This window comes from Lithobates pipiens, unplaced genomic scaffold (genome assembly GCF_037356315.1).
Source record: "Lithobates pipiens isolate NorthernLeopardFrog02 unplaced genomic scaffold, aLitPip1_a1.2 Scaffold_22, whole genome shotgun sequence".
Classification (NCBI taxonomy): domain Eukaryota; kingdom Metazoa; phylum Chordata; class Amphibia; order Anura; family Ranidae; genus Lithobates; species Lithobates pipiens.
The window spans coordinates 13234039-13260256 of NW_027507784.1; the positions used below are offsets into that span (position 1 = coordinate 13234039).

The window sequence follows — 26218 nt, forward strand, 5'->3', positions numbered from 1 at the left end:
TGATGAGGTGGCACAGATGTGTACTGTTGAAGCAGCACAGAGGTGGCACAGGTGGGCACTGATGAGTCTGCACAGATGTGCACTGATGAGTCGGCACAGATGTGCACTGATTGTACAGATGGGCACTTTTGAGGTGGCACAGATGGGCGCTTTTGAGGTGGCACAGATGGGCGCTTTTGAGGTTGCACAGATGGGCGCTGTTGAGGCGGCACAAATGGGCACTGATGGGTCGGCACAGATGTGCACTGATTTATTGCACAAATGTGCAGATTTATTGCACAGATGTGCACTGATGAGGCGGCAGATGGGCACAGATGGGCACTGCTGAGGCGGCACAGATGGGCACTGCTGAGTCGGCACAGATGGGCACTGCTGAGGTGACACAGATGGGCACTGATGGGTCGGCACAGATGTGCACTGATTTATTGCACAGATGTACACTGATGAGGCAGCAGATGGGCACAGATGGGCACTGCTGAGGCGGCACAGTTGGGCACTGCTGAGGCGGCACAGATGGGCGCTGAGGCGGCACAGATGGGCACTGCTGAGGCGGCACAGATGGGCACTGCTGAGGTGGCACAGATGGTACAGATGGGCACCGATTGGTACAGATGGGCACCGATTGGCACTGGCGGGCACTGGCGGGCACTGGCAGGCACTGGCGAGCACTGGCGGTGCACAGATGGGCACTGGCGGGCACTGGCAGTGCACAGATGGGCACTGACGTTGCACAGATGGTGCACAGATGATGCACAGATGGCACAGGTGGCCACAGGTGGGCACAGGCAGGGTAGAGATGGGCACTGGCAGGGTACAGATGGGCACTGGCGGGCACAGAAAACACTTTTTTTGTCAACTCACAGAATCTCTCTCCTTACACGCTGTCTCTGTGTGAGGAGACAGATTCGGCAATGGGAGACGATCTCATTTGTTTACATTTGAGATCATCACCCATTGAAGGCGGCGATCGCGCTGTAAACGGCCGCTGTGATTGGCCGTTTACAGCGATCTGTGATTGGCTGTGTCCAGGGGACACGGCCAACACAGATTTTCCCCGATGCGCGCTCCCGGGAGCGCGCGGGGAGCCATTAAAGGGGACGACGTCAATAGACGTAGTCCCGGCATTCGAGATCCGCGCTGTAGCCGTCATTTGACTATAGCGCGGATCTCAAGTGGTTAATAGTATAACCCATAATTTCATCTATATACGTTTACATAGTTACATGGTTAGTAAGGTTGAATAAGGACAACAGTCCATCCAGTTCATCCTGAGCGTGGGTGCGGCTCTACAATTATCCCTGTTTCATTTAAGTTTGCCATACCCGTCAATTTATTCAGAGCTCCACACATACACCGCACACTCCCCACCCCCAATGTGTCCACAATCCAAGGTTCCCAACTCACATATACTAGGGCCAAATTTAGGCAGAAGCCAATTAACCTACTGGCAATGTCTTTGGAGCGTGTGAGGACAAGAGGAGCACCCACGCTGGCACAGGGAGAACATGCAAACTCCAGGCAGGTAGTGTCATGGTTGGGATTCGAACCAGAAACCAATTTTTACTGCTAGGTGAGCGTGCCACCCACTACAGCACTGTGCCACCCATAAATTATCTACATTTCTGAACAGTATTTATGGTGAGATATGATGTACCAATGATGGGAATCCCCTCCAGGCTTCCTAGTCTGCCAAGTGTGATTAGGATGGGAACATATATGTGAGTATAGATGAAATTATGGGTTATACTATCACTATTAATCATTGCTTTTATCTCATTAATCATAATCCAATTGCGTCTCAATAAACATTTATATTTATGCTATAGATAGTTGGTTGTCCCTGAGACTGAGTACTTTATACATGTGTAGGTGTATTTGAGACCCAATCCAGGGGTTATTTTACCACCATCATTCATCTATTTTTTTTGTATTGATTATGGTCCTACTGTATATATATATATATATATATATATATATATATATATATATATATATATATATATATATATATTATTGATAGTTGGTTGTCCCTGAGACTGCATGCTTCATATAAAGTCCCACCTATCCCCACTGCCTTTCCCCTTCCATGTTATTTGTAATATCACCCTGCGACAAGTGCAAGCTCTTCTTCGCCCGGACTTTCCAGCAGACTAGGTCCGGCGGCAGGGCCGTCTTTAATATTGATTGGACCCTGGGCAAAAATTTTCTTAGGGCCCCCCTCCCCCCCATGCAATTTCGCTCTCCACCTTCTCTGAGACATAAAATAAATAGCAGCTAGACTTAAAATCAGTTTACTGTATCAGATCAGGCAGCGATTGCGATTGGTTGCCAGAGGTTACAGAATATCATTACTGCTTACTGACTGGTTGCTAGAGGTTACAGCACTCCTTAAGGCTCACTGATTAGTTGCTAGAGGTTACAGCACATTTCTGCTTGTTGATTGGCTGCTAGAGATTACTGTACTGTAATACTGCTCACTGGTTGCGATAGGTTACAGCACAACTTCTCCTCACTGCAGGGGTGCATGATATACCTATGAATGCTGCCTTTATTTACATATCAATTCCATTGCCCTCAGCTATTTACATATGCATGTGGCTGCTATTTACATATGAATGCCAGTATTTACATGTAAACACAGGTCTGCAGGTGAGTCATTTGTACACAACAATAGGGCAGAGCTGGGCAGCATTAGTAGCAGCACAGGACTAAAACTTCAAGGGACAAGGGAATGTAAACTGGGATAGTTGGCAAGTATGAGGCAGCTGCTTTGGGCCCCACAACAATGACAGGGCCCTGGGCAGCTGCCCCTTTTGCCCTGCCTTAAAGACGGCCCTGTCCGGCGGTCTTCCCGACTCACTTTTTGGCGGACTTCCGACAGACCTTTCCGAACGAATGGACTTGGCCGCACACAAACGGACTAATATCCTGTACACGCGGTCGGACTGTCCGACGGGAAAACGTGCGATCGGATGGCGTTGCCGGAAAATCCGATCGTGCGTGGGCTCCATCTGACTTTTTCCGAACTAATGAACTTGGCCGCACACGAACGGACTAATGTCCTGTACACGCGGTCGGACTGTCAGACAGGAAAATGTGCGATCCGATCGCTTTGTCGGAAAATCCGATCGTGTGTGTGGGCTCCACCTGCGTCGGAATTTCCGACGCACAAAGTTTGAGAGCTGGATCTAAAAATTTTCCGACAACAAAATCCGATCGTTTTTAAATTCCGATTGCGTGTAGACAATTTCCGATGGATAAAGTGCCACGCACGCTCGGAATAAATTACGAGACGACAGATGTTGGCTACTGGCCCGTTTGTAGTCCCGTCGTACGTGTTTGACGTCACCGCATTCAGAACGATCGGGTTTTCCGACAACTTTGTGCGACCGTGTGTATGCAAGACAAGTTTGGGCCAAAATCCGTTGGGAAAAAATCAGACGGATTTTGTCGTCGCAATGTCCGACCCATGTGTACAGGGCATTACAGGGGTTAAAAAAAAGATCTCCAAATTCCAGTCTTGTGTATAAAGCCCCATACACACTATCAGATTATCTGCTGAGTTTTACCTTCAGATTTACCAAAACCATGTAGTAGAAGGGCCTGCCTGATTGCATACACATTGAAACTCCTAAGGTTTGACCTCATATTATATGGTTTTGGTAAATCTGAAGGAAAAACTCAGCAGAAAATCTGATAGTGTGCATGGGGCTTTAGGAATCTTTCACCATGAAGTGATTTCTCCATATGTAAATGACAAAAGCGCTCCAATAGTCTGATAATCGTACAAACAATTTATTAAAAAAGTTTAGTAATCCACCACCATTGCACTCACATGAGTCAAATTCACAGCAAGCAAAGAATAATCACAGCAAGGAATTCCATGCACTAATTGAGCGGCGGACCCAGGGTGTACGGAGGCTGATGACACCCTCACCTGCTCCCCGACCCGAGCCTCCACTTCCTGGTGCAGCGTGTCACGTTTCAACATCTTATGAAACGAGTAGATGATTGCCGTACAAAAATCCGCCCTGACATGTTTCGTCACAAGGACTTAATCATTGGATTGGCTGTACGGCACGGCAATTACACATTGTATGCCCAGTGTGGGGGTGGAAACAAAGCCCCTTGCACCTGCGCACTAGACATATGCGGTTCGTCTCGTATCGAATCGAAAGTTCGTACTAACTTCCGAAAAATTCGTACATTCGGAAGCATCCGAAATACGAATTTCTATGCGTCCAAATATGTATATGAAATGCGGAATTTCGTTGACGAATTTCATATGGGGGATATCGTCCCTCTTACTGAGTGCCCAATTTAGTGCTAATTTTTAAAGTTGGTCTTTTTACATTTTTTTAACAAAAAATAAAAATTCAAATACCACCAAAAGTAAGCTGTATTTGTGGGGGGAAAAAAAAGATTAAAAATGTAATTTGGGTACAGTGTTGTATGACCGCGCAATTGTCATTCAAAGTGCGTCAGCGCTGAAAATTGGTCTGGATAGGAGGGGGGTTTAGGTGCCCTGTAAGCAAGTGGTTAATAACATCATTCCAATCCATTTGCCTGCTGTAATTTTATAGTTACCGGTATATAGGATGTGAAGTATCGGTCTCTCTACCGAGCTTGTTTAATAAAATAAAATTTTAAATGTAGTTCTTATACCTTTATTAGAGCAGTATATGTTACATTCAGCTTTAATTAGTAGAGTAACGCTGTTTGAGGAGACTTTTAGACTTGTTTTTACTGATGCCGTTTCTAATTTAGTATGCGATTAGTATTCGGATGGGTGGTAATGTTTTTACTTATTTAGTCACTCTTGTTTTCACATTATATGAGTGTATCCGTGATATAAAGATGTAATGTCGCTATATTGCGGGTACGGGGGGACAAAGGCAGGTGCAAGGGGATTCGTTTCCACCCACACTGGGCATACAATGAATAAAGGGTGGATTGCCGCGCCGTACAGCCAATCCCATGATTAAGTCCTCGTGACGAAACATGTCGGGGAGCATGGCTGTACGGCAATCATCTACACGTGGTGTGAAACGCCGCACCGGGAAGTGGAGGCCTGGGTCGAGGAGCGGGTGAGGGGAAGTGGAAGCTCGGGTCGAGGAGCGGGTGAGAGGAAGTGGAGGCTCGGATCGAGGAGCGGGTGAGGGGAAGTGGAGGCTCGGGTCGAGGAGCGGGTGAGGGAAAGTGGAGGCTCGGGTCGAGGAGCGGGTGAGAGGAAGTGGAGGCTCGGATCGAGGAGCGGGTGAGGGGAAGTGGAGGCTCGGGTCGAGGAGCGGGTGAGGGGAAGTGGAGGCTCGGGTCGAGGAGCGGGTGAGGGGAAGTGGAGGCTCGGGTCGAGGAGTGGGTGAGAGGAAGTGGAGGCTCGGGTTGAGGAGCGGGTGAGAGGAAGTGGAGGCTCGGGTCGAGGAGCGGGTGAGGGGAAGTGGAGGCTCGGGTCGAGGAGCGGGTGAGGGGAAGTGGAGGCTCGGGTCGAGGAGCGGGTGAGAGGAAGTGGAGGCTCGGATCGAGGAGCGGGTGAGGGGAAGTAGAGGCTCGGGTTGAGGAGCGGGTGAGGGGAAGTGGAGGCTCGGGTCGAGAAACGCGTGAGGGGAAGTGGAGGCTCGGGGCGAGGAGCGCATGAGGGGAAGTGGAGGCTCGGGGCGAGGAGCACATGAGGGGAAGTGGAGGCTCGGGTCGAGGAGCGGGTGAGGGGAAGTGGAGGCTCTGGTCGAGGAGCGGGTGAGAGTGTGTATCAAGAATCTTTCCTCATGAAGTGATTTCTCCATATGTAAGGAATTCCATGCACTAACTGAGCGATATATTGCGGGTCGCGGCGGACCCAGGGTGCACGGTGGCTGATGACACCCTCACCAGCTCCCAAACCCGAGCCTCCACTTCCTGGTGCAGCGTGTCACGTTTCAGCATCTTACAAAACGAGTAGATGATTGCCGTACAAAAATCTGCCCCGCCATGTTTCTTCACAAGGACTTAATCATTGGATTGGCTGTACGGTGCGGCAATGACACGTTGTATGCCCAGAGTGGAGGAATCAGGTCGTCGGACAATATACAATTGTGAGTGGGCTAATCCGATAGTTTTTCACAAAACAAAAATCAGACGGACCAAGAAATAGAACATGTTTCAAATCTGTCTGACGGGCTCAATTCCTAACGGGAAAATCGTCCGTCTGTGTGCTGGTCTGACGGACCAAATACGACACAAGGGAGGCTTTTGGCTACTGGCCATTGAGTTCCTTTTTCATACATCATATGCTCATCCAATAGAGACTTTAAGAATTTGCACTTATAATAAGAAATTTGATTAAACATGTCTAAGCCCTTGTACACACGGTCGGACATTCCGGCGGAAAATGTCCGATCGGACCGTGTTGTCGGATAATCCGACTGTGTGTGGGCTCCATCGTCCTGTTTCCGTCGGAATATCCGACGGACAAAGTTTTAGAGCTGGGCTATAAAATTTTCCAACAACATGAGTGTGTGTGTAGAAAATTCCGATTGGACAAAGTGCCACGTATGCTCAGATCAAATTCTTAGACCAAAGCTATTGGCTACTAGCCTGAACGTAGTTCCGTCATAACAAAATAACGCCATCACGTTCTGAGCGATCGGATTTTCCGACAACTTTGTCCGACCATGTGTATGCAACACCAGTTTCGGACAAAATCCGTCGGACAAAATCCGACGGATTTTGTTGTCGGAATGTCCGACCGTGTGTACGGGGGCTAAGGTTTCATGTTGTAAGCCACGACTAAGGCTTTTGCCGAAACGCGTCAGCTTTATTGTTTTACTGTCACTCTGATGTACCAATAAACGACACTTCAAGGATTACAGTGTTGCCGGATCTTCTTACTACTTAGGTTTCATGTGCCGCAGCCAGGGAAGGGCCCACGTCGGTGAAAATTAGAATGAGGTCGTCTGCGAATAAGCTGATAGTGAGTACCCCCCGTCACCTGCTGGGAATGAATGAATGAATGAAATACTTGTATAGCGCACAATGCGAACTGAATCGCCTCTAGGCGCTGTGGCGAGCTTTGATCCCTTAATATCAAGATGGCTTCTAATGAAAATAGCCAGGGGCTCCATCAGGAGGTTAAAGATCAGGGGTGATAACGGACACCCCTGTCTAGTTCCATTTGATATGGTGAAAGGCGTGGACAGAACTCCGGATATATATACTCTGGCTGATGGCCTGGAGTACAGGGCCATTATGGCTGTAAAGATATTGCCATCAAATCCAAATGACCGCCAGATATAGCCAGTGTATTCGGTCAAAGGCCTTCTGTGTATCTACCCTGTTTTCCCCAAAATAAGACCTAGCGTGATTGTTGGTGATGGCTGCAATATAAGCCTTACCCCCTAAATAAGCCCTACCCTGTTTCCCCCGAAAATAAGCCCTACCCTGAACACAACCCCTTCAAGGACTTTAACTAGGGCTTATTTGGGGGGGGGGGGGGTAGGGTAGGTAGGATAGCCATCACCGACAAGCACTTTTGGTCTTATTTTTGGGGAAACAAGTTAGCGTCAGAAGCAGAGAAGGCCTTTCCTGTATCTCAGCCACGTGAATGATATTCACTAGTCTTCGGGTAGCATTCCGAGGTTTGTCTGTTTTGGGTAAGACCCGTTTGATCAGGGTGAATGAGTGTAGGAAGAATGGTGACGAGGCGCACAGCTTTGCATATAGCTTTACACCAATGTTTAAAAGCGAGATTGGTCTGAAGTTTGTAGGTGTGTCTGGGTCCTTCCCTGGTTTTGGCAGAGTAACAAATAACGCTTCCAACATTTCAGGAGGAAAAGAGGCAGAGGCAGCGGCGGAATCAAAAATTTGGAGTAAGCGTGGGGATAGAAGAGTCATAAATTCCCTGTAATATTCCCCACTGAAGCCATCAGGCCCTGGTGATTTATTAGAGGGAAGGAATTCAATAGTTTTATGGATTTTTGGTATTGTCAAAGGCTGGTTTAGAGACTGGAGCCGGTCAGGTGACAGTTAGGGTATATCTATTGTGGTAAGGAATTTGTTAATTGCTTCCGGGGGTTTGGTTGGTGTGTTTCCCGGGGTCGTCTTTTAAGTTATACAGAGCCCCGTAATAGAAACTAAAAGCGTCTGCTATCTTTTGTGGGTGATATTCTTTTTGTTTTGGTGCCTGGGTGGATTATATGGGGTATTTTAGTTCTATATCTGTGTCCTTTAACCACTTGCCGACCAGCGCACGACGATGTACGTCGACAGAATGGCACGGGCAGGCAAATGGGCGTACATGTACGTCCCTTTAAATTTGCCGCCCTGCCATTGGGAGCGCGCCGCCGGCAGCGCGCTTCCGCGCTGGTCAGGACCCCGTGAGTCCGGTCGCGGGACCCGCGGACTCGATCGCCGCGGGCATCCCCGCGATCGTCTCACGGAGCGGCCGAATGGAGAAATTTCTCCATTCTGCCTAGCAACTAGTGACGCTGATCTCTGCTCCATGTGATTGGAGCAGAGATCAGTGTTCACTAAATGAAAGCCCAACCCCCCCACAGTTAGTAACACACCCCTAGGAACACTTAACCCCCTACACTGCCACCCACTGGTTAACCCCTTCACTGCCAGTGTCATTTACACAGGAATCACTGCATTTGTATAGCAGTGATTACTGTATAAATGACAATGGTCCCAAAAATGTGTCAAAAATGTCCGATGGGTCCCCCACAATGTCGCAGTCACAATAAAAATCGCTGATCGCCGTCATTACTAGTAAAAAAAATAATAATAAAAAATTATTAATAAAATTGCTATAAAACTATCCCCTATTTTGTAAACGCTATAACTTTTGCGCAAACCAATCAATAATCGCTTATTGCGATTTTTTTTACCAAAAATATGTAGAAGAATACGTATCGGCCTAAACTGAGGGAAAAAAATGTTTTTTTATATATTTTTGGGGGATATTTATTATAACAAAAAGTAAAAAATAATGTGTTTTTTTCGAAATTGTCGCTCTATTTTTGTTTATAGCGCAAAAAATAAAAACCGCAGGGGAGATCAAATACCACCAAAAGAAAGCTCTATTTGTGGGAAAAAAAGGACGTCAATTTTGTTTGGGAGCCGACCGCACAATTGTCAGTTAAAGCGACGCAGTGCCGAATCGCAAAAAGTGGTCTGGTCTTTGACCAGCAAAATGGTCCGGTCTGAAAGTGGTTAAGGTTCTGCGCTAGGAGTTTACCAGCTGTACATAATAATTCATTTTTAGTCTTCGTGAAGGTTTTTTTCAAAATTGTCTAGTAATTACAATCTAAGGTCATACCTAAGTTGTGTTAATTGTTTTTGGATAGAGTTTGTGTAGTTGTAATTTTGAGCTTCTATAATTTAAATTTCTTTTGTTCTTCTAACCGCTTTTGTCTATGCCTCTTTGCTCTAGCTTCTAAATGTACCGATATGCCCCTCATAAACGCCTTATGGGCATTCCACAGGATAAAGGGGTCTTGAACCGAGCCCACATTGTTAGAAAGAAACTCTTCTAATGCAGGCCATACACAGTCGAATTTCGAACAAATTTTCTTTTCAAAATCACAAAGTTTGGGGTTTTTTTTGTGATCCGATGATGCCACCATTGATTTTCGAAATTTGGCCGACCAAGCCTTCAATTTCATCTCATGGTGCTACAGAAAAGAATTTTCTCTTCTTTTCTCTCCGTAAATTTTCTTTTCTTATTACATTTCTCACACGATTCTCCCATCATTGATTAGAATATCGTTAGTTTTTCCAAAAATTTCCAACATGTCCGATTCCTCAAATTTGATTTCCGCACGAAAATCGGCTGTTGTTGCAGCCCCACTAATGGTGCGAAATTCATACCAAAAATTCTTAGATACGATTTTCGAAAGAAAATTCTTTTGAAATTCGAACCGTGTGTGGCTGGCATAAGCGAATTCAAAGAATTGTCTTTGACTCTTTTTGTTGCAATAAGTAAGTGTTTATTCGCCCATATTGGTTTCTGTTTGGTAGATGACAAGTCTGCTATAGACAAGGCAATGAAGGCAGAGTCAGACCAAGTTATCGTATTGATGTTGGCAGATTTGCTTTGGAGTAGGACTCATTGGTCTATTAAGAAAAGGTCAATTCTAGTATAGACTTGATGAGTTGGAGAGAAGTAGGTGTAGGGCCATGCATCATACAGTTTTTGGTTGTAAATAGAAGGAAGTAGCGTGGAGGTATGACGCTTAGGTTGAGACGTGGAATCCAGTGATGGGTCTGGTGTGACATTAAAGTCTCCGCAGATCAACAACAGACCTTTGAGGTGGTTTTGGACCTTTTTCATGAGTTTTCTGAAAAAAAAATGGACCTGATATTTGTTGGGGGAGTACATCGTGACAATCGTGTACGTGGTTGAGTTTAGGTCACAAGTGTTAGTAATCTGCCTTGTGGATCTTCCCTCATGTAGCTTGAACGCTATTGTGTCTCTGATGGTGATAAGAACTCCCTTGGTTTTTGAGTCTGCTCTTGCAGTGAAGATAAAAGGATAATTCTTATGTGTTCATTTAGGAGGAGCCGATGAATTGAACACAAAGTGTGTCACTATTATGCATAAGAGCTTCTTTCCAGAGAGACTTTCGCTTTGCTGGGTGGTTGAGCCCTTTAGCATTAATAGATATCACATTGAGTGCCATCTTTTGCAGGAACTGTGATTGCTAGGGTTCTGTAAGAATCCTTTGTTGGAATTTGTGATCTATATCCATCATAAGTAAACTTGGTTATATACTCACTATGTATGTGTTTGCTGACCATACCTCCGTAGGTTGTCCGAAGGGGAGTCCCACCTTGGCAGTTCGTAGTTATAGCCGACCTGTGTTGAAGTGTTCCTTCCAGAAGCTTGGTTCCGTCAACATCCCGAGAAGTAGAAAAGAAAATTGGAAAAAGAAAACGAGAAAAACAATAAAAAACAAGTGTGACAAGTTTGAGGCACCTAACGTGGTGCAACAAGTAGAACAGGTGCGAGGCACCTATGGGCAGCTAACTGCTGCTAGATTATAATAGGGGGGGGTTTAGTTCAACCTGACAATCCCTGACCTTGTTTCCTCAAGAAAAAAAGAACCCTCCGGTCCTATTCACGAGTGCGATATCGCATATTTGGCAGTGACTTGGGGTTATCGCCATCCGGATCTGGGAGAATACCCCATTCCTGCAGGAGAGCAATTCCTTTGTCCAGGGAGGATGTCACAAAAGGTATGATTGTCTCTGGTCACAGTGATTTTTGTCGGGTCTCCCCATCTGTATGGAATTTTGTGGTTTCTTAACACTTTGGTCACTGTATTCAAATGTTTTCCTTTTTTGGAGCGTGTATTGCGAGAGATCAGCAAAGGATTGTAAGCGCTGATACTTTGCTGGGATTTGGTCTTGCATAACATTGGATTTTCTTTCACATGGAAGACATGTAAATGTAGGAGTACATCTCTTGGAATGTGATCAGACAGGTGAGATGGTTTGGCCAGGCCATGGATCCTCTCAATCGTAACAGTGAGACTCGGTATAAGATTTTTAAACAAGGTTGCTGCATAGGGACCTAGGCTGGTTTGCTGCACCGATTCTGGTATCCCCTCTTATTTTCAGGTTGTTTCTTCTCGATCTGTCTTCCATATCTGCTCATTTTGCCTTGATCCACTCATTCTCCCCTTCCTTTTCTTCATAGGCATCAGATCATTTATTGTGTCAGCGTGTTGTCCCATCTTAACCTCAGTGTGGTCCACTCTGTCCCCCATTGCTTGGATACCTCTATTGAATCTACTCATATATGAGGCCACGTCTGCCTGGGTCGTGCGCCTTAAAGACATTAGCATGTCATTTCAATACTGTATCATGTACAGGTTGGTCCTGTGTGGTAAAGGATTCAATAGATTCTGGCATTTCCCTTGTGTCTTCCCCTGAGTCTGGTGCTGGTCTCAGTGCCGGACTTAATCTGATTCCATCCAGTAGAGGAGGAGTGTAGGCCTCGGCACCATCTTGCCTACCTCCAGTGTGTTTCAAGGAGTAGAAGTCTGTCAGGTGCTGCGGGCATCTATAATTGCGCCGTCTATTGGACATGTTCCCGCTGGTGTCCCGGTCCGACCCGTTGAAAACGGGGTGAAGAGGTGCCTTGGAAGAGCTGCTGTGTGCCGCAGAGTCCTTGTGAAGACGGAGCTCTGGGATTATTCAACCATTCGGCTCCGCTGCAGACCACGTCCTCCATACTTTATTTCTTAATACTTATTTATTTAGTACTTTATAGTGTAATTTGTTTATTTTTTATTTATTTTTATTTTTTTTTACATTTTTGCACAATCGTTATCTAGGTTAATTTATTGGGTGGGGTGGAGATGGTTATTACGGTAAACAAATTTCCGATTTTTGTACTTTGTAATATATACAGTTACACATAGCTAATTTGTTTATTTATTTATTAATTTATTGTTTATTTCAGTTTTTGAATTTTTGCATATATTTTCACATTGTTGCACAGACATAATCTAAGTTAGTTTATTTATTTAGTTATTAGATGAGGTGGTGCAGGTTATTAGAGTTATCAAATTTCAGATTTTTGTACTTTGTAATATATACATTTTTACATACTTCGTTTATTTCATTATTTAATTTTTATATTTCAGTTTTATTTTTTATTTTTGCATATGCTTTGAATTTTTGCACAGGAATTATCTAGGTTAGTTTATTGGGTGGGGTGGAGATGGTTATTATGGTAAACAAATTTCAGATTTTTGTACTTTGTAATATATACATTTTTACATAATTCGTTTATTTCATTATTACATTTTTATATTTCAGTTTTGTTTGTTTTTTGCATTTTTTTGCCAGGCGTTATCTAGGTTTGTTTATTGGATGGGGTGGTGATGGTTAATAGGGTAAACAAATTTCAGATTTTTGTACTTATAGACAGTTACACATATCTAATTTGTTTATTTTATTTTTTAATTGTTTAGTTCAGTTTTTGGATTTTTGCATATATTTTTCAGATTTTGGGTGGGGTGGTGAGGGCTATTAGGGCAAACAAATTTCTGAATTGTTGTACTTTGTAATATATACAGATACACAAACCTATTTATTTATTTATTTTGTATTGTTTATTTCAGTTTTTGGATTTTTGCATATATTTTTCGAATTGTTGCACAGGGTAATCTAGGTTTGTTTATTTATCTACTTATTTATTGGATGAGGTGGTGCTGGTTATTAGGGTTATCAAATTGCAGATTTCTGTACTTTGTAATATAAACATTTATACATGCTTAGTTTATATAATTATTACATTTTTATATTTCATATTTTTTGCTTTGTTTTTCATATTTTTTATTTTATTTTTGCAATTTTTCACAGGCATTATCTAGGTTTGTTTATTGGGTGGGTGGAGATTATTATTTAGGGAAACAAATTTCAGGTTTTTGTACTTTTTAATAAAGACAGTTACACATACCTAATTTTTTTTATTTTATTTTTTAATTGTTTATTTCAGTTTTTGGATTTTTGCATATATTTTTAAGATTTTAGGTGGGGTGGTGATGGTTATTAGGGTAAACAAATTTCAGATTTTTGTACTTTGTAATATAGACAGTTACACATACCTAATTGTTTTATTTGATTTTTTTAATTGTTTATTTCAGTTTTTGGATTTTTGCATATATTTTTCACATTGTTGCACAGACGTAATCTAGGTTTGTTTATTTATTTAGTTATTTGGATGAGGTGGTGCTGGTTACTAAGGTTATCAAATTTCAGATTTTTGTACCTTGTAATATATACATTTTTACATACTTAGTTTATTTCATTATTTCAGTTTTATATTTCAGTATTTTTATTTTATTTTTTTCATTTTTACACATGCATTATCTAGGTTAGTTTATTGGGTGAGGTGGAGATCGTTATTATGTTAAACAAATTGCAGATTTTTGTACTTTGTAATATATACATTATACATACTTTGTTTATTTAATTATGACATTTTTATATTTCAGTTTTTTTTATTTTTTTTTATTTATTTTTTGCATTTTTGCACAGGTGATATTTAGGTTTGTTTATTGGATGGGGTGGTGATGGTTATTACGGTAAACAAATTTGTATTTTGTAATATAGACAGTTACACATACCTCATCTTTTTATTTTATTTTTTTATTGTTTATTTTAGTGTTTGAATTTTTGCCTATATTTTCCAGATTTTGGGTGGGGTGATGATGATTATCAGGGTAATAAAATTTCAGATTGTTGTACTTTGTAATATATATGGTATACATACTTTGTTTATTTAACTATTACATTTTTATATCTCATTTTTTTAAATGTTTGTTTTATTTCTTTCTTTTTGCATTTTTGCACAGGTGTTATTTAGGTTTGTTTATTGGATGGGGTGGTGATGGTTATTACGGTAAACAAATTTGTATTTTGTAATATAGACAGTTACAAATATCAGATTTTTTTTTATTTCATTTTTTTATTGTTTATTTCAGTGTTTGGATTTTTGCATATATTTTTTTCAGATTTTGGATGGGATGATGATGGTTATTAGGGCAATAACATTTCTGATTTTTGTACTTTGTACTATACACCTATATACATACCTTATTTATTATTTATTAATTAATTTATTTATTTATTTAATTGTTTATTCAGTTTTTGGACTTCTGCTTATATATTTTTGGGGGTTTTTTTTCGCAAATTTTGCACATTTTTATAGCTTCGTTTTTGGGGTGGGGCAGTGCAGGTTTGCAAGGTTGTTAGATTTCAGCATTTCCAACCCCTGTCATATATACACATTTATACAATTATTTGTAGAATTACAATAAAAATGTATTTATATGGTTTACTGACCTGGGTCGGTGTCATCCTGGGCTCCATTTGCATTTGCAGGGTTGGACTATAACTCTGTTTATGGACTGGTATATTTGTGAGGTACAATTTGTATTGTTTTATGTAATTTATATATATAAAAAAATAAAAAAAATTTGTGGTTTTGGACTGTGTATTTTATTTTATTTTTTTTGGGGGGGGGGGGGGGGGGTGGGTTTGTCCTTTAATTAGCAGAAAATTAAAAGTAGCATTGTAATTATTATTATTATTTTTTTTTTTTTTACTGAATATACAATATATTATATATACTTTATAATATATTGTATATTCAGTAAAAAAAAACTGTGTATTTTTTTTTTTTTGGGGGGGGGGGTTGTCCTTTAATGAGCAGAAAATTAAAAGTAGCATTGTAATTATTATATATATATATTTTTTTTTTACTGAATATACAATATATTATACATACTGTATAATATATTGTATATTCAGTAAAAAAGAACTGTGTATTTTTTTTTTTTTGGGGGGGGGGGTTGTCCTTTAATGAGCAGAAAATTAAAAGTAGCATTGTAATTATTATATATATATATTTTTTTTTTACTGAATATACAATATATTATACATACTGTATAATATATTGTATATTCAGTAAAAAAGAACTGTGTATTTTTTTTTTTGGGGGGGGGGGGGTTGTCCTTTAATGAGCAGAAAATTAAAAGTAGCATTGTAATTATTATAATTTTTTTTTTTTTTTTTACTGAATATACAATATATTATACATACTGTATAATATATTGTATATTCAGTAAAAAAGAACTGTGTATTTTTTTTTTTGGGGGGGGGGGGTTGTCCTTTAATGAGCAGAAAATTAAAAGTAGCATTGTAATTATTATTATTATTCTTTTTTTTTTTTACTGAATATACAATATATTATACATACTGTATAATATATTGTATATTCAGTAAAAAAAAAACTGTGTATTTTTTTTTTGGGGGGGGGGGGGGGTTGTCCTTTAATGAGCAGAAAATTAAAAGTAGCATTGTAATTATTATTATTATTATTTTTTTTACTGAATATACAATATATTATACATACTGTATAATATATTGTATATTCAGTAAGAAAAAAAAAAAAAATAGTTAAAAGTAGCATTGTAATTATTATTATTATTATTTTTTTTTTTTTCTTACTGAATATACAATATATTATACAGTATGTATAATATATTGTATATTCAGTAAAAAAAATAATAATAATAATAATTACAATGCTACTTTTAACTGTCTGCTCATTTAAAGGACAACCCCCCCCCCCCCCCCCCCCCAAAAAAAAAAAAAATACACAGTCCAAAACTACAAAAATTGTTTTTTTTTTTTTTTTTTTTATATATATATATATATATAAATTACATAAAACAATACAAAACTATACAAAACGACAAAAAAAAAAAAAAAAAAAACAGCTTAAAAATAAATAAATAAATAAAATAACAAGAAAAAATAAAAAAGGGGGACACTTAATGGAGCACATGTATTTTGTTTCCTCTCCTCTTAGTTTCAATGTCTGTGGAAGAGTAAAGATATAATAAAGGATTGCCATGTTTCCTTTCACTCACCTTTCCTGAAGAGTAGACTGAAGACGAGAATCAGCTCTTGCACCATGCTGGTCATTGTTCAGCTGTAGAAGAATTGAAAAAAAAAATAAAATAAAATAAATAGAGATTTGTCACGGAAGGATTAAGGAAAGAGTTAGGCAGAGCTCTCTAGGTGCTCCCGTCTCCCTCTCCTACTGTCTTCTCCTTACTCTACACACCTCACCCGAGTTGCCCTGCCAGAAACTCCACCTTCATTTAATCACAGAGCACAAACTTGAAAATCCACTTTGGGATGCTACGAAGTAAAGTAGGACAGACAACTGGAGCTAAGTGCTTAACTGTCCTTGCCAGTCACCTACAACACACCGGGGGGGGGGGGGGGGGGGGGGGGGGGACTGTTGAGTTTACAGAGCTTGTTGACTTTAGGAAGAAGGTTGGGTGATGATGCAACACTCAAATGTTGACCATTTGGTGTCTTGGTTGGTGAAGGGGGTCCTCCTTATGGCACCAGTTACTGGATACAAATGGCATCAATTGTCTTGCACCTATTAGCCATGGGTTTTGGTAAATCTAAAGTTGCCCAACGCACGACCAACCACAACAATACGGAAGGGCGTTCAAGTCAAAATCGGGACTTTTGAGTTTATATAATAAAAAGGACTTATTTCAAGGAGTAGAAACTGCATTTATTTTTCGGCATTGTCCCCCTTGCTACATTCATACACCTATCCCAACGTTGTTACTAATGTCCTGGAAATCTTTGGCATGCATTGCATGAATCTATCCATGGCTGCTGTAGACACCTCCTATTCAGGCACCTGGCCCCTTTTCCCCACCGGGCGGTCCGAATTATAGTGGTGTGGGGGGGGGGGTGTTTTTTTTAAGCACCTGATTAGAGCCATAGGCTCTAGTAGGTGTCAAAAAAAAGGTAACCTGCGAGCGTAATCCATTGTGCTCGCAGTGCACCCAGCTGTGTTAGCAGAGCAAATTAATATTTGCTTTGCTAACACAGAACCGCCTCTCTGCAAATCAGAACGCCAGTGTCTACAGATGGACAACAATACTGGAGGGTGGACAACAATACTGGAGGGTGGACAACAATACTGGAGGGTGGACAACAATACTGGAGGTGGACAACAATACTGGAGGTGGACAACAATACTGGATGTTGACAACAATACTGGAGGTGGACAACAATACAACAATACTGGAGGTAGACAACAATACTGGAGGTGGACAACAATACAACAATACTGGAGGTAGACAACAATATTGGAGGTGGACAACAATACTGGAGATGGACAACAATACTGGAGATGGACAACAATACTGGAGGTGGACAACAATACTGGAGATGGACAACAATACAACAATACTGGAGGTAGACAACAATACTGGAGGTGGACAACAATACTGGAGGTGGACAACAATACTGGAGGTGGACAACAATACTAGAGGTGGACAACAATACAACAATACTGGAGGTAGACAACAATACTGGAGGTGGACAACAATACTGGAGATGGACAACAATACTGGAGGTGGACAACAATACTAGAGGTGGACAACAATACTGGAGATGGACAATAATACTGGAGATGGACAACAATACAACAATACTGGAGGTAGACAACAATACTGGAGGTGGACAACAATACTGGAGGTGGACAACAATACTGGAGGTGGACAACAATACTAGAGGTGGACAACAATACAACAATACTGGAGGTAGACAACAATACTGGAGGTGGACAACAATACTGGAGATGGACAACAATACTGGAGGTGGACAACAATACTAGAGGTGGACAACAATACTGGAGATGGACAATAATACTGGAGATGGACAACAATACTGGAGGTGGACAACAATACTGGAGGTGGACAACAATACTGGAGATGGACAACAATACTGGAGGTGGACAACAATACTGGAGATGGACAACAATACAACAATACTGGAGGTAGACAACAATACTGGAGGTAGACAACAATACTGGAGGTGGACAACAATACTGGAGATGGACAACAATACAACAATACTGGAGGTAGACAACAATACTGGAGGTAGACAACAATACTGGAGGTGGACAACAATACTGGAGGTGGACAACAATACTGGAGATGGACAACAATACTGGAGATGGACAACAATACTGGAGGTGGACAACAATACTGGAGATGGACAACAATACTGGAGGTGGACAACAATACTGGAGATGGACAACAATACTGGAGGTGGACAACAATACTGGAGGTGGACAACAATACTGGAGATGGACAACAATACTGGAGATGGACAACAATACTGGAGATGAACAACAATACTGAATGTTGACAACAATACTGGAGGTGAACAACAATACTGGAAGTGGACAACAATACTGGAGATGGACAACAATACTGGAGGTGGAAAACAATACTGGAGGTGGACAACAATACTGGAGATGGACAACAATACTGGAGATGGACAACAATACTGGAGATGGACAACAATACTGGAGGTGGACAACAATACAACAATACTGGAGGTAGACAACAATACTGGAGGTGGGCAACAATACTGGAGATGGACAACAATACTGGATGTTGACAACAATACTGGAGGTGGACAACAATACTGGATGTTGACAACAATACTGGAGGTGGACAACAATACTGGAGGTGGACAACAATACTGGAAGTGGACAACAATACTGGAAGTGGACAACAATACTGGAGATGGACAACAATACTGGAGGTGGACAACAATACTGGATGTTGACAACAATACTGGAGGTGGAGAACAATTCTGCAATCTCCTCTCTTTGCTCAATCTCTGCACCCGGAGATTCTGCCAGGAGCTCTTCCTCAGCCAAGATGTCTCCAACTGTGCAATGTTCTAAAGAAGAGGCGGGGCCTGTGCATGATACATCCCATGTGGTTATATGAACGGGGGGGTTTGTCACGTAGGAAGGAATATTCATTTGATAGACAATTATTCGAACATAGATACCTGAGGTAAGTTTCATCTGGGGACTCTACATTGATTATTTAATGTTCCCATGGATGTGAAGTGCTATTCGTTTAGTTAATAAAACGTGTGTGTGTGTGATTGATATAAGGACCTTTAGGGCTCATGTACACGGCTGCTGCTAAACAGATGTTCAGAGACAAGTTGGCTGCTTTTTTCAGCTGCCCCTCAACTCATCCAATGTTATCTTATGTGTCCATGTACACAGCTTTGTTTAATGTCCTTTTTTAGGCAGTTGAGTTTTGGAAAGCAAAAAAATGACTTCAGACGCTGAGTTTAGAGGCATTTCAAGCGCCAAACGCTTCTAAATACGGTAACTCACGTTTAGCCGTGTTTCATTTACAGGTGATTTTCATTTTTGGCTATTTAAAAAAGAAAAAAAAAAGAAAAACACTTCTAAATGCAAACGCAGCAAAACGTACCTAAACGCGACATGTAAATGCAGCAAAACAGACGTTTTAACTGTGGGTTAAGTTAAATCATTCAGGAGAGGTTGTAAAAACATCCCGTGTACATTAAGCCTTATTGTATTATTGTAGCTGTCTTGTTATGATATTCAGGCCTGGGTATTCTAGATGGGCATTTGTCCAATTCTATACATGTATTATAATACTTTAGAAATGTAATATATATATATATATATATATATATATATATATATATATATATATATATATATATCACCACTCTCTCTCTCTCTCTCTCTCTGTATATATATACAATGTATGACGGTTTTCGGGCTCTACAGGAAGCGAGCGCCCTTCTTCAGAGCCCAGACACATACAATGATAATGGTTTTTACAAACATATTTATACACTCCTATCTCATGTGGGATCAATTAATCAATCATTTTGTACTAATGGGAAAAAATCAACCAATGCAACAAAAAAAAATAAAAAAATGTAGGTATATGAGAAATCATGGCTCATCAGATGCTATCACATTCAATATGCCTTGAGGAAAACAAAACAAACAAACAAAAAAAAAACACATAATAAATAAGCATACCAAAGAAATAAGTATAAATCACAATCAGAATTTAATAAATTGTTTAAGCGTTCTAGCCATTGAACCTCCTGTTTTCTAATGCCCCGTACGCACGATCGGAAATTCAGCCAGCAAAAGACCGATGAGAGCTTTTTAATCGGAAAACGCGACCGTGTGTATACGCTCCATCGGACTTTTACTTAGCGGAATTTCGGCCAGTAAAAGATTGAGAGCAGGTTCTCAATTTTTCCAATTGTCTGTGGCAATTCCGATGCGCAAAATTCCCGACGCATGTTTGGAAATAATTCAACGCATGCTCAAAAGCATTGAACTTCATTTTCGCGGCTCGTCGTAGCGTGAACACATCGCCGCCTTCTTGATGGTCGGAAATTTGGTGTGACCGTGTGTAGGCAACACAAGCTTGAGCGGAATTCCGTCGGGAAAACCATCCAAGGCTTTTCCAACGAGAATTCCGATCGTGTGTACACGGCATAAGGGTTAATTTCCTATTTCCTCCATGTCTGTTCCTGGGTATACCATCTATCACCACAAATCTTAATTGAGAAACGTTGTGTCCTTTTTTTCTAAAAAATGTCGGGCTAAAGGTAATTTGTCTAATTTGTCTCTGATGGAATACTTGGTGATTGGCAAGTGTAATGATTCTTAACAACTTGCTGACCATCCGCCGCAGTTGTACTGCGGCAGAATGGCGCGGCTGGGTGAAACAACATTATGTAATGCCGCTTCGCCCTATGGCCACTAGGGGGCACGCACACCCCCCGAGCCGATGCAAGTGGCCGGCAGTCGCGATCAGGGGCACATGGAGAACCGGGATCTGTGTGTGTAAACACACAGTTTCCGGTTCTCTGAGGGGAGAAGTGACAGATCGTCTGTTCATACAGAGTATGAACAGACGATCTGTCATCTCCCCTGCACAGTCCCCTCCCCCCTTCAGTTAGAACACACACAAGGGGACACACTTAACCCCTTGATTGCCCCCCTTAGTGTTAACCCCTTCAATGCCAGTGACATTTTTACAGTAATCAGTGCATTTTTATAGCACTGATCACTGTATAAATGACAGTGGTCCGAAAAACGTGTTGAAAATGTTAAAAACGTTAAACCAGGGATTAAGGAATTGAGATGCATCTGAGTTGCGTGCAAGTTGGATAAACTTTCACAGAAACATGTCTCCGTGGAACTACATGAGGTCACACTAACCGAGTAATATAAGACCCCTTTCACACTGGGGCACTTTGCAGGCGCTACAGCGCTAAAAATAGTGCCTGCAAGGCACCCTGAAAGAGCTGCTGCTGTGTCTCCAATGTGAGATCCCCGAGGGCTCTCACACTGGAGCGGTGCACTGGCAGGATAGTAAAAAAAAGTCCTGCTAGCAGCATCTTTGGAGTGGTGTGTATACTGCTCCTCTACCACTCATGCCTATTGAAATCAATGTTGCAGCGTGGGCTACACCGTCGGCATAGCGCTGCTGCAGCAGCGCTTTGCAGTGGTTTTAACCCTTTCTCGGCCGCTAACAGGGGAGGTAAAACCACCAAATAACGCCGCTAAAATGATGGTAAAGCTAAGCTATTTTTAGCTGGCGGTATAGCCCACGCTGCCCCATTGATTTCAATAGGCAGGAGTGGTGGAGGAGCGGTATACACACCACTCCAAAGATGCTTCTAGCAGGACTTTTTTTTACCGTCCTGCCAGCACACCGCTCCAGTGTCAGAGCCTTCGGGGCTTTCACATTGGAGACACAGCAGCAGCTCTTTCAGGGCGCTTTGCAGGCGCTATTTTTAGCACTGTAGCACCTGCAAAGTGCCCCAGTGTAAAAGGGGTCTTATAGTACTCGGCTAGTGGGACCTCATGTAGTTCCATGAAGACATGTTTCTGTGAAAGTTTTTCCAACTTGCACACAACTCAGATGCATCTCAATTCCCTAATCCCTGGTTTAAAGTTTTTTTAACATTTTTGACATGTTTTTGGGACCACTGTCCTTTATACAGCGATCAGTGCTATAAAAATGCACTGATTACTGTAAAAATGTCACTGGCATTGAAGGGGTTAACACTAGGGGGCGATCAAGGGGTTAAGTGTGTCCCCTCGTGTGTTCTAACAGAAGGGGAGAGGGGACTGTGCAGGGGAGATGACAGATCTCTAATTGGCACTGTGCAGACAGAGGGTCAGCTTCACAGGACAGTCAGATGAGAACTCCTCCTGCAAGCTTTAACGTGACATGAATATAAGTTGCAAGCAGTGGCATCGATAGGGGGTGGCTTTTGGGGCTCTAGCCCTGAATCTGGTGCCCATAGCCCAGAGTCTCTGCAGGGGTCCCGAAGGGGATGGGAGGTTCTCTGGAGATGCTGATGTAAGTGGGGGGCTCTCTGGGGACCCTGATGTTATGGAAGGGGCCCTCTGGGGACCCTTATGTAAGGGAGGGGCTCTCAGGGGATCCTGATTTAAGAGAGAGGCTCTCTGGGGACCTTGATGTAAGGAGGAGGCTCTCTGGGAATCCTGATGTAAAGAGGGCCTCTCTGGGGATCATGATGTAAGGGAGGGGGCTCTCTGGGGACCCTGATGTCAATGGGGGGCTCTCTGGGGACCCTGATGTAAGGGAGGGGCTCTTTGGGGATCCTGATTTAAGGGAAAGGCTCTCTGGGGACCTTGATGTAAGGAGGGGCTCTCTGGGGGCCCTGATGTAAGGAGGAGGCACTCTGGGGACCCTGATGTAAGGAGGGGCTTTCTGGGAACCCTGATGTAAGGGAGGGGGCTCTCTGGGGACCCTGATGTAAGGAGGGGCTCTCTGGGGACCCTGATGTAAGGGGGAGGCTCTCTGGGGACTCTGATGTAAGGAGGAAGCTCTCTTCGGACCCTGATGTAAGGAAGGGCTCTCTGGGGACCCTGGTGTAAGGGGGAGGTTCACTGGGGACTCTGATGTAAGGAGGAGGCTCTCTGGGGACCCTGATGTAAGGAGGGGCTCTCTGGGGACCCTGATATAAGGGGGAGGCTCTCTGGGGATTCTGATGTAAGGAGGATGCTCTCTGGGGACCCTGATGCAAGGAGGAGGCTCTTTGGGGATACTGGTGTAAGGGAGGGTGCTCTCTGGGGACCCTGATGTCAGTGGGGGTCTCTCTGTGGATATATTTATACACACACATATATTACTGTATATATATGTGTATGCCCGCCCAAGCATATGACTTTCTTTACTAAGCAGCTATGGGCTCTAGCCCCAGATCTTTTGTTGACTAGCAATGCCCCTGGTTACAAGACTGCTATATGAGAAAAGGTATTTAGCAGTATATATTTACTAGAATAATTGCATTTCAATGTATTTTGAATGCAGAGTCATGGGTTAACAAATTAAACTGTTTACACTTTACCAGCAATTATTATATAATTAAACATATGTATATATAGCTATATACAAGTCCTGCCATGCAACTGCCCCCCTACCTACAAAATAATTAGTATAAGTTTGTCCATTTTGACATGCATTGGCAGTTGGTAGTCTAGGCCTTGCAGGAGCTAAATTTTACAAACCAGTACTGTCATTTCGCCAGTCACCTGGCACAATCGTCCCACTGGTAACGTCTTCACTATCAACTGCAGACGATGGCATGTATGACACTGTTTTGCGTCGTAAAAAAAAATTGTGTAGCATACAGCCGCACTCCACAATAATGTCCACTGCTACGTTCATAGCGGTGTGGGAGATTCTGAATCTGCTGGCCATAATGCCAAATGCATTCTCAACCACTCGTCTTGCCCTAGACAGGCGATAATTGTATATCTTCTGTTGAGCTGTTAAATTACGTAAGGGATAAGGTTTCAAAAGATGTTCACGCAAAGCAAATGCATCATCCCCAACGAAAACGAAATTTAGTCCTTCCACAGACTCACTTGAAGATGGAAGAGACAAAACACCTCCTTTGAATCGGTTCAGGAATTCACTCCGCTGTATTCCTCCTCCATCTGAGTTTCTTCCATTTTTCCTTAAGTCCAGATATATGAATTCGTATTTTGCATTGACGATCGCTATTAATATTATGCTAAAGAACCCTTTGTAACTGTAAAAGTAGGATTCAGAATTGGCTGGTGGGGTAATCTTTACATGTTTCCCATCAATTGCACCCCCCACAATTAGGGAAATTCCACATATCCTGGAATTCTTTAGCAAGGGTCTTTCCATTGCTGGTAATTCGTGGGAAACTGTTGGGGAAAAAAAGACATAATAATATTTTGCATTGATAGTAACTGATAATTAATTTATGTTTTATTTATTTTCTATAGGATACTCGAAGCCCAGTAGCACAGCAGCCAGGACCGTCAGGTCTGAGGACTCAGAGAGGAAAAAAAAGAAAGAATTTGGATTATGATACTGCTACTTTGCTGACGGATGCATCGTCTATTATGAAACAAAAGGAATGTGATGCCATGGGTTATCTTGTTGCACTCAAGTTACCTAGGATGTTCATGCAACAGCGAGACTTATTTGAATCTCTACTTCATAAAATGCTTGCCCTTGGACTTAACCACTTCAATAATGGAGGGCACTTTCGCCACCCTTTCCTTCCCAGGCCAATTTTCAGCTTTCAGCGCTCTAGCACTTTCAATAAGAATTGCGCGGTCATGCAGCAATGCACCCAAATGATTTTTTTTTCATTTTGTTCACACAAATAAAGCTTTCTTTTGGTGGTATTTATTCACAAATCAGTTTTTTCTTTGGCGATATAAGCGAAAAATTAGCGGAACTTTAAAAATAAAACAATATTTTCTACTTTCTGTTTTAAAAGAAATTCAATAAAGTCTAATTTTGTCATCAATTTAAGCCAAAATTAATTCTGCTACATGTCTCAGGGAAAAAAAAATCCTATTAAGTGTATAATAATTGGTTTGTGTGATCAAGGACAGATGTACACAGATGATCATGTACAGATGTGCGCAGGTGATCACGGACAGATGTGTGCAGATGATCATTGGGACATATGATTTTACTGTTATATATGTGGGGGACAGGTGTTTTTACTGAGTGGGGTCATGTGTGGGCAAATGTGTCAGGACATGTATGTGGGAACAGTGTTTTGGGGCCCCTATTTTGGGGAGATTGTGATTTTACACTGTGTGGGGACATGTGTGGGGACACTGTTTGGGCACACTGTGTGGGGACATGTGTGGGGACACTGTGTGGGGACATGTGTGGGGACATGTGTGGGGACACTGTGTGGGGACATATGTGGGGACACTGTGTGGGGACATGTATGGGGACACTGTGTGGGGACATGTGTGGGGACACTGTGCCGGTGATCAGTGTGTAAAAAGCTGTAAAAAACAGCTCATAGTCACTGATCACCGGCCGGCTTCAGCGATCCGCTCTCCTCTCCTCACTGACAACTTCCGTGTGAAGAGAGGAGAGCCTAGCAACCGGCTCCCTACTTACATCACATGACGGCTGTGATTGGACACAGCCATCGTGTGATCAGGAGGGCCAATCACAGAGCCCTCCTGCCGATCGGGATGCACCGTGTCTGGTTGAGACGAGCACATCCGGATCGTGCTGCTGCATGGGCACGTATTCGCGAGATCCCTCTCCTTCTGAGGGACATTCCTGAACGTCTATTCAGAAGGAGGAAGCGCCCACCTGGCCGTCTATGCATAGTGGCCGGGTGGGAGGTGGGTAAGGGACATCTTACACAAAACACAGATCTTATAGGGTATCAGGGATATACGTCTCACCCACCTGTATCATCTGTCCCGAACTGGCAGATGAGTTATGCCACGTACACACGATCGGATTTTCCGACAACAAAT

General features: G+C 42.2%; 1 protein-coding gene across 5 annotated transcripts in view; it reads right to left on the reverse strand.

Annotated features, from left to right (window-relative positions):
* LOC144000398 (uncharacterized) overlaps window positions 1-26218 on the reverse strand; it is a 117593-nt gene that overhangs the window by 29080 nt on the left and 62295 nt on the right. Inside the window, exons 2-4 of one of the 5 annotated variants that reach the window (XM_077494211.1) lie at window positions 24311-24619; window positions 16425-16486; window positions 10752-10857 (exon numbers count right to left, since the gene is read on the reverse strand). In XM_077494211.1, the coding sequence (XP_077350337.1) occupies window positions 10752-10773 (22 nt within the window). In that variant the 5' untranslated portion in view covers window positions 10774-10857; window positions 16425-16486; window positions 24311-24619. The remainder of the gene's footprint in view (window positions 1-10751; window positions 10858-16424; window positions 16487-24310; window positions 24620-26218) is intronic. The other 4 variants (XR_013278223.1, XM_077494210.1, XM_077494209.1 and 1 more) reach the window with 4 other exon arrangements.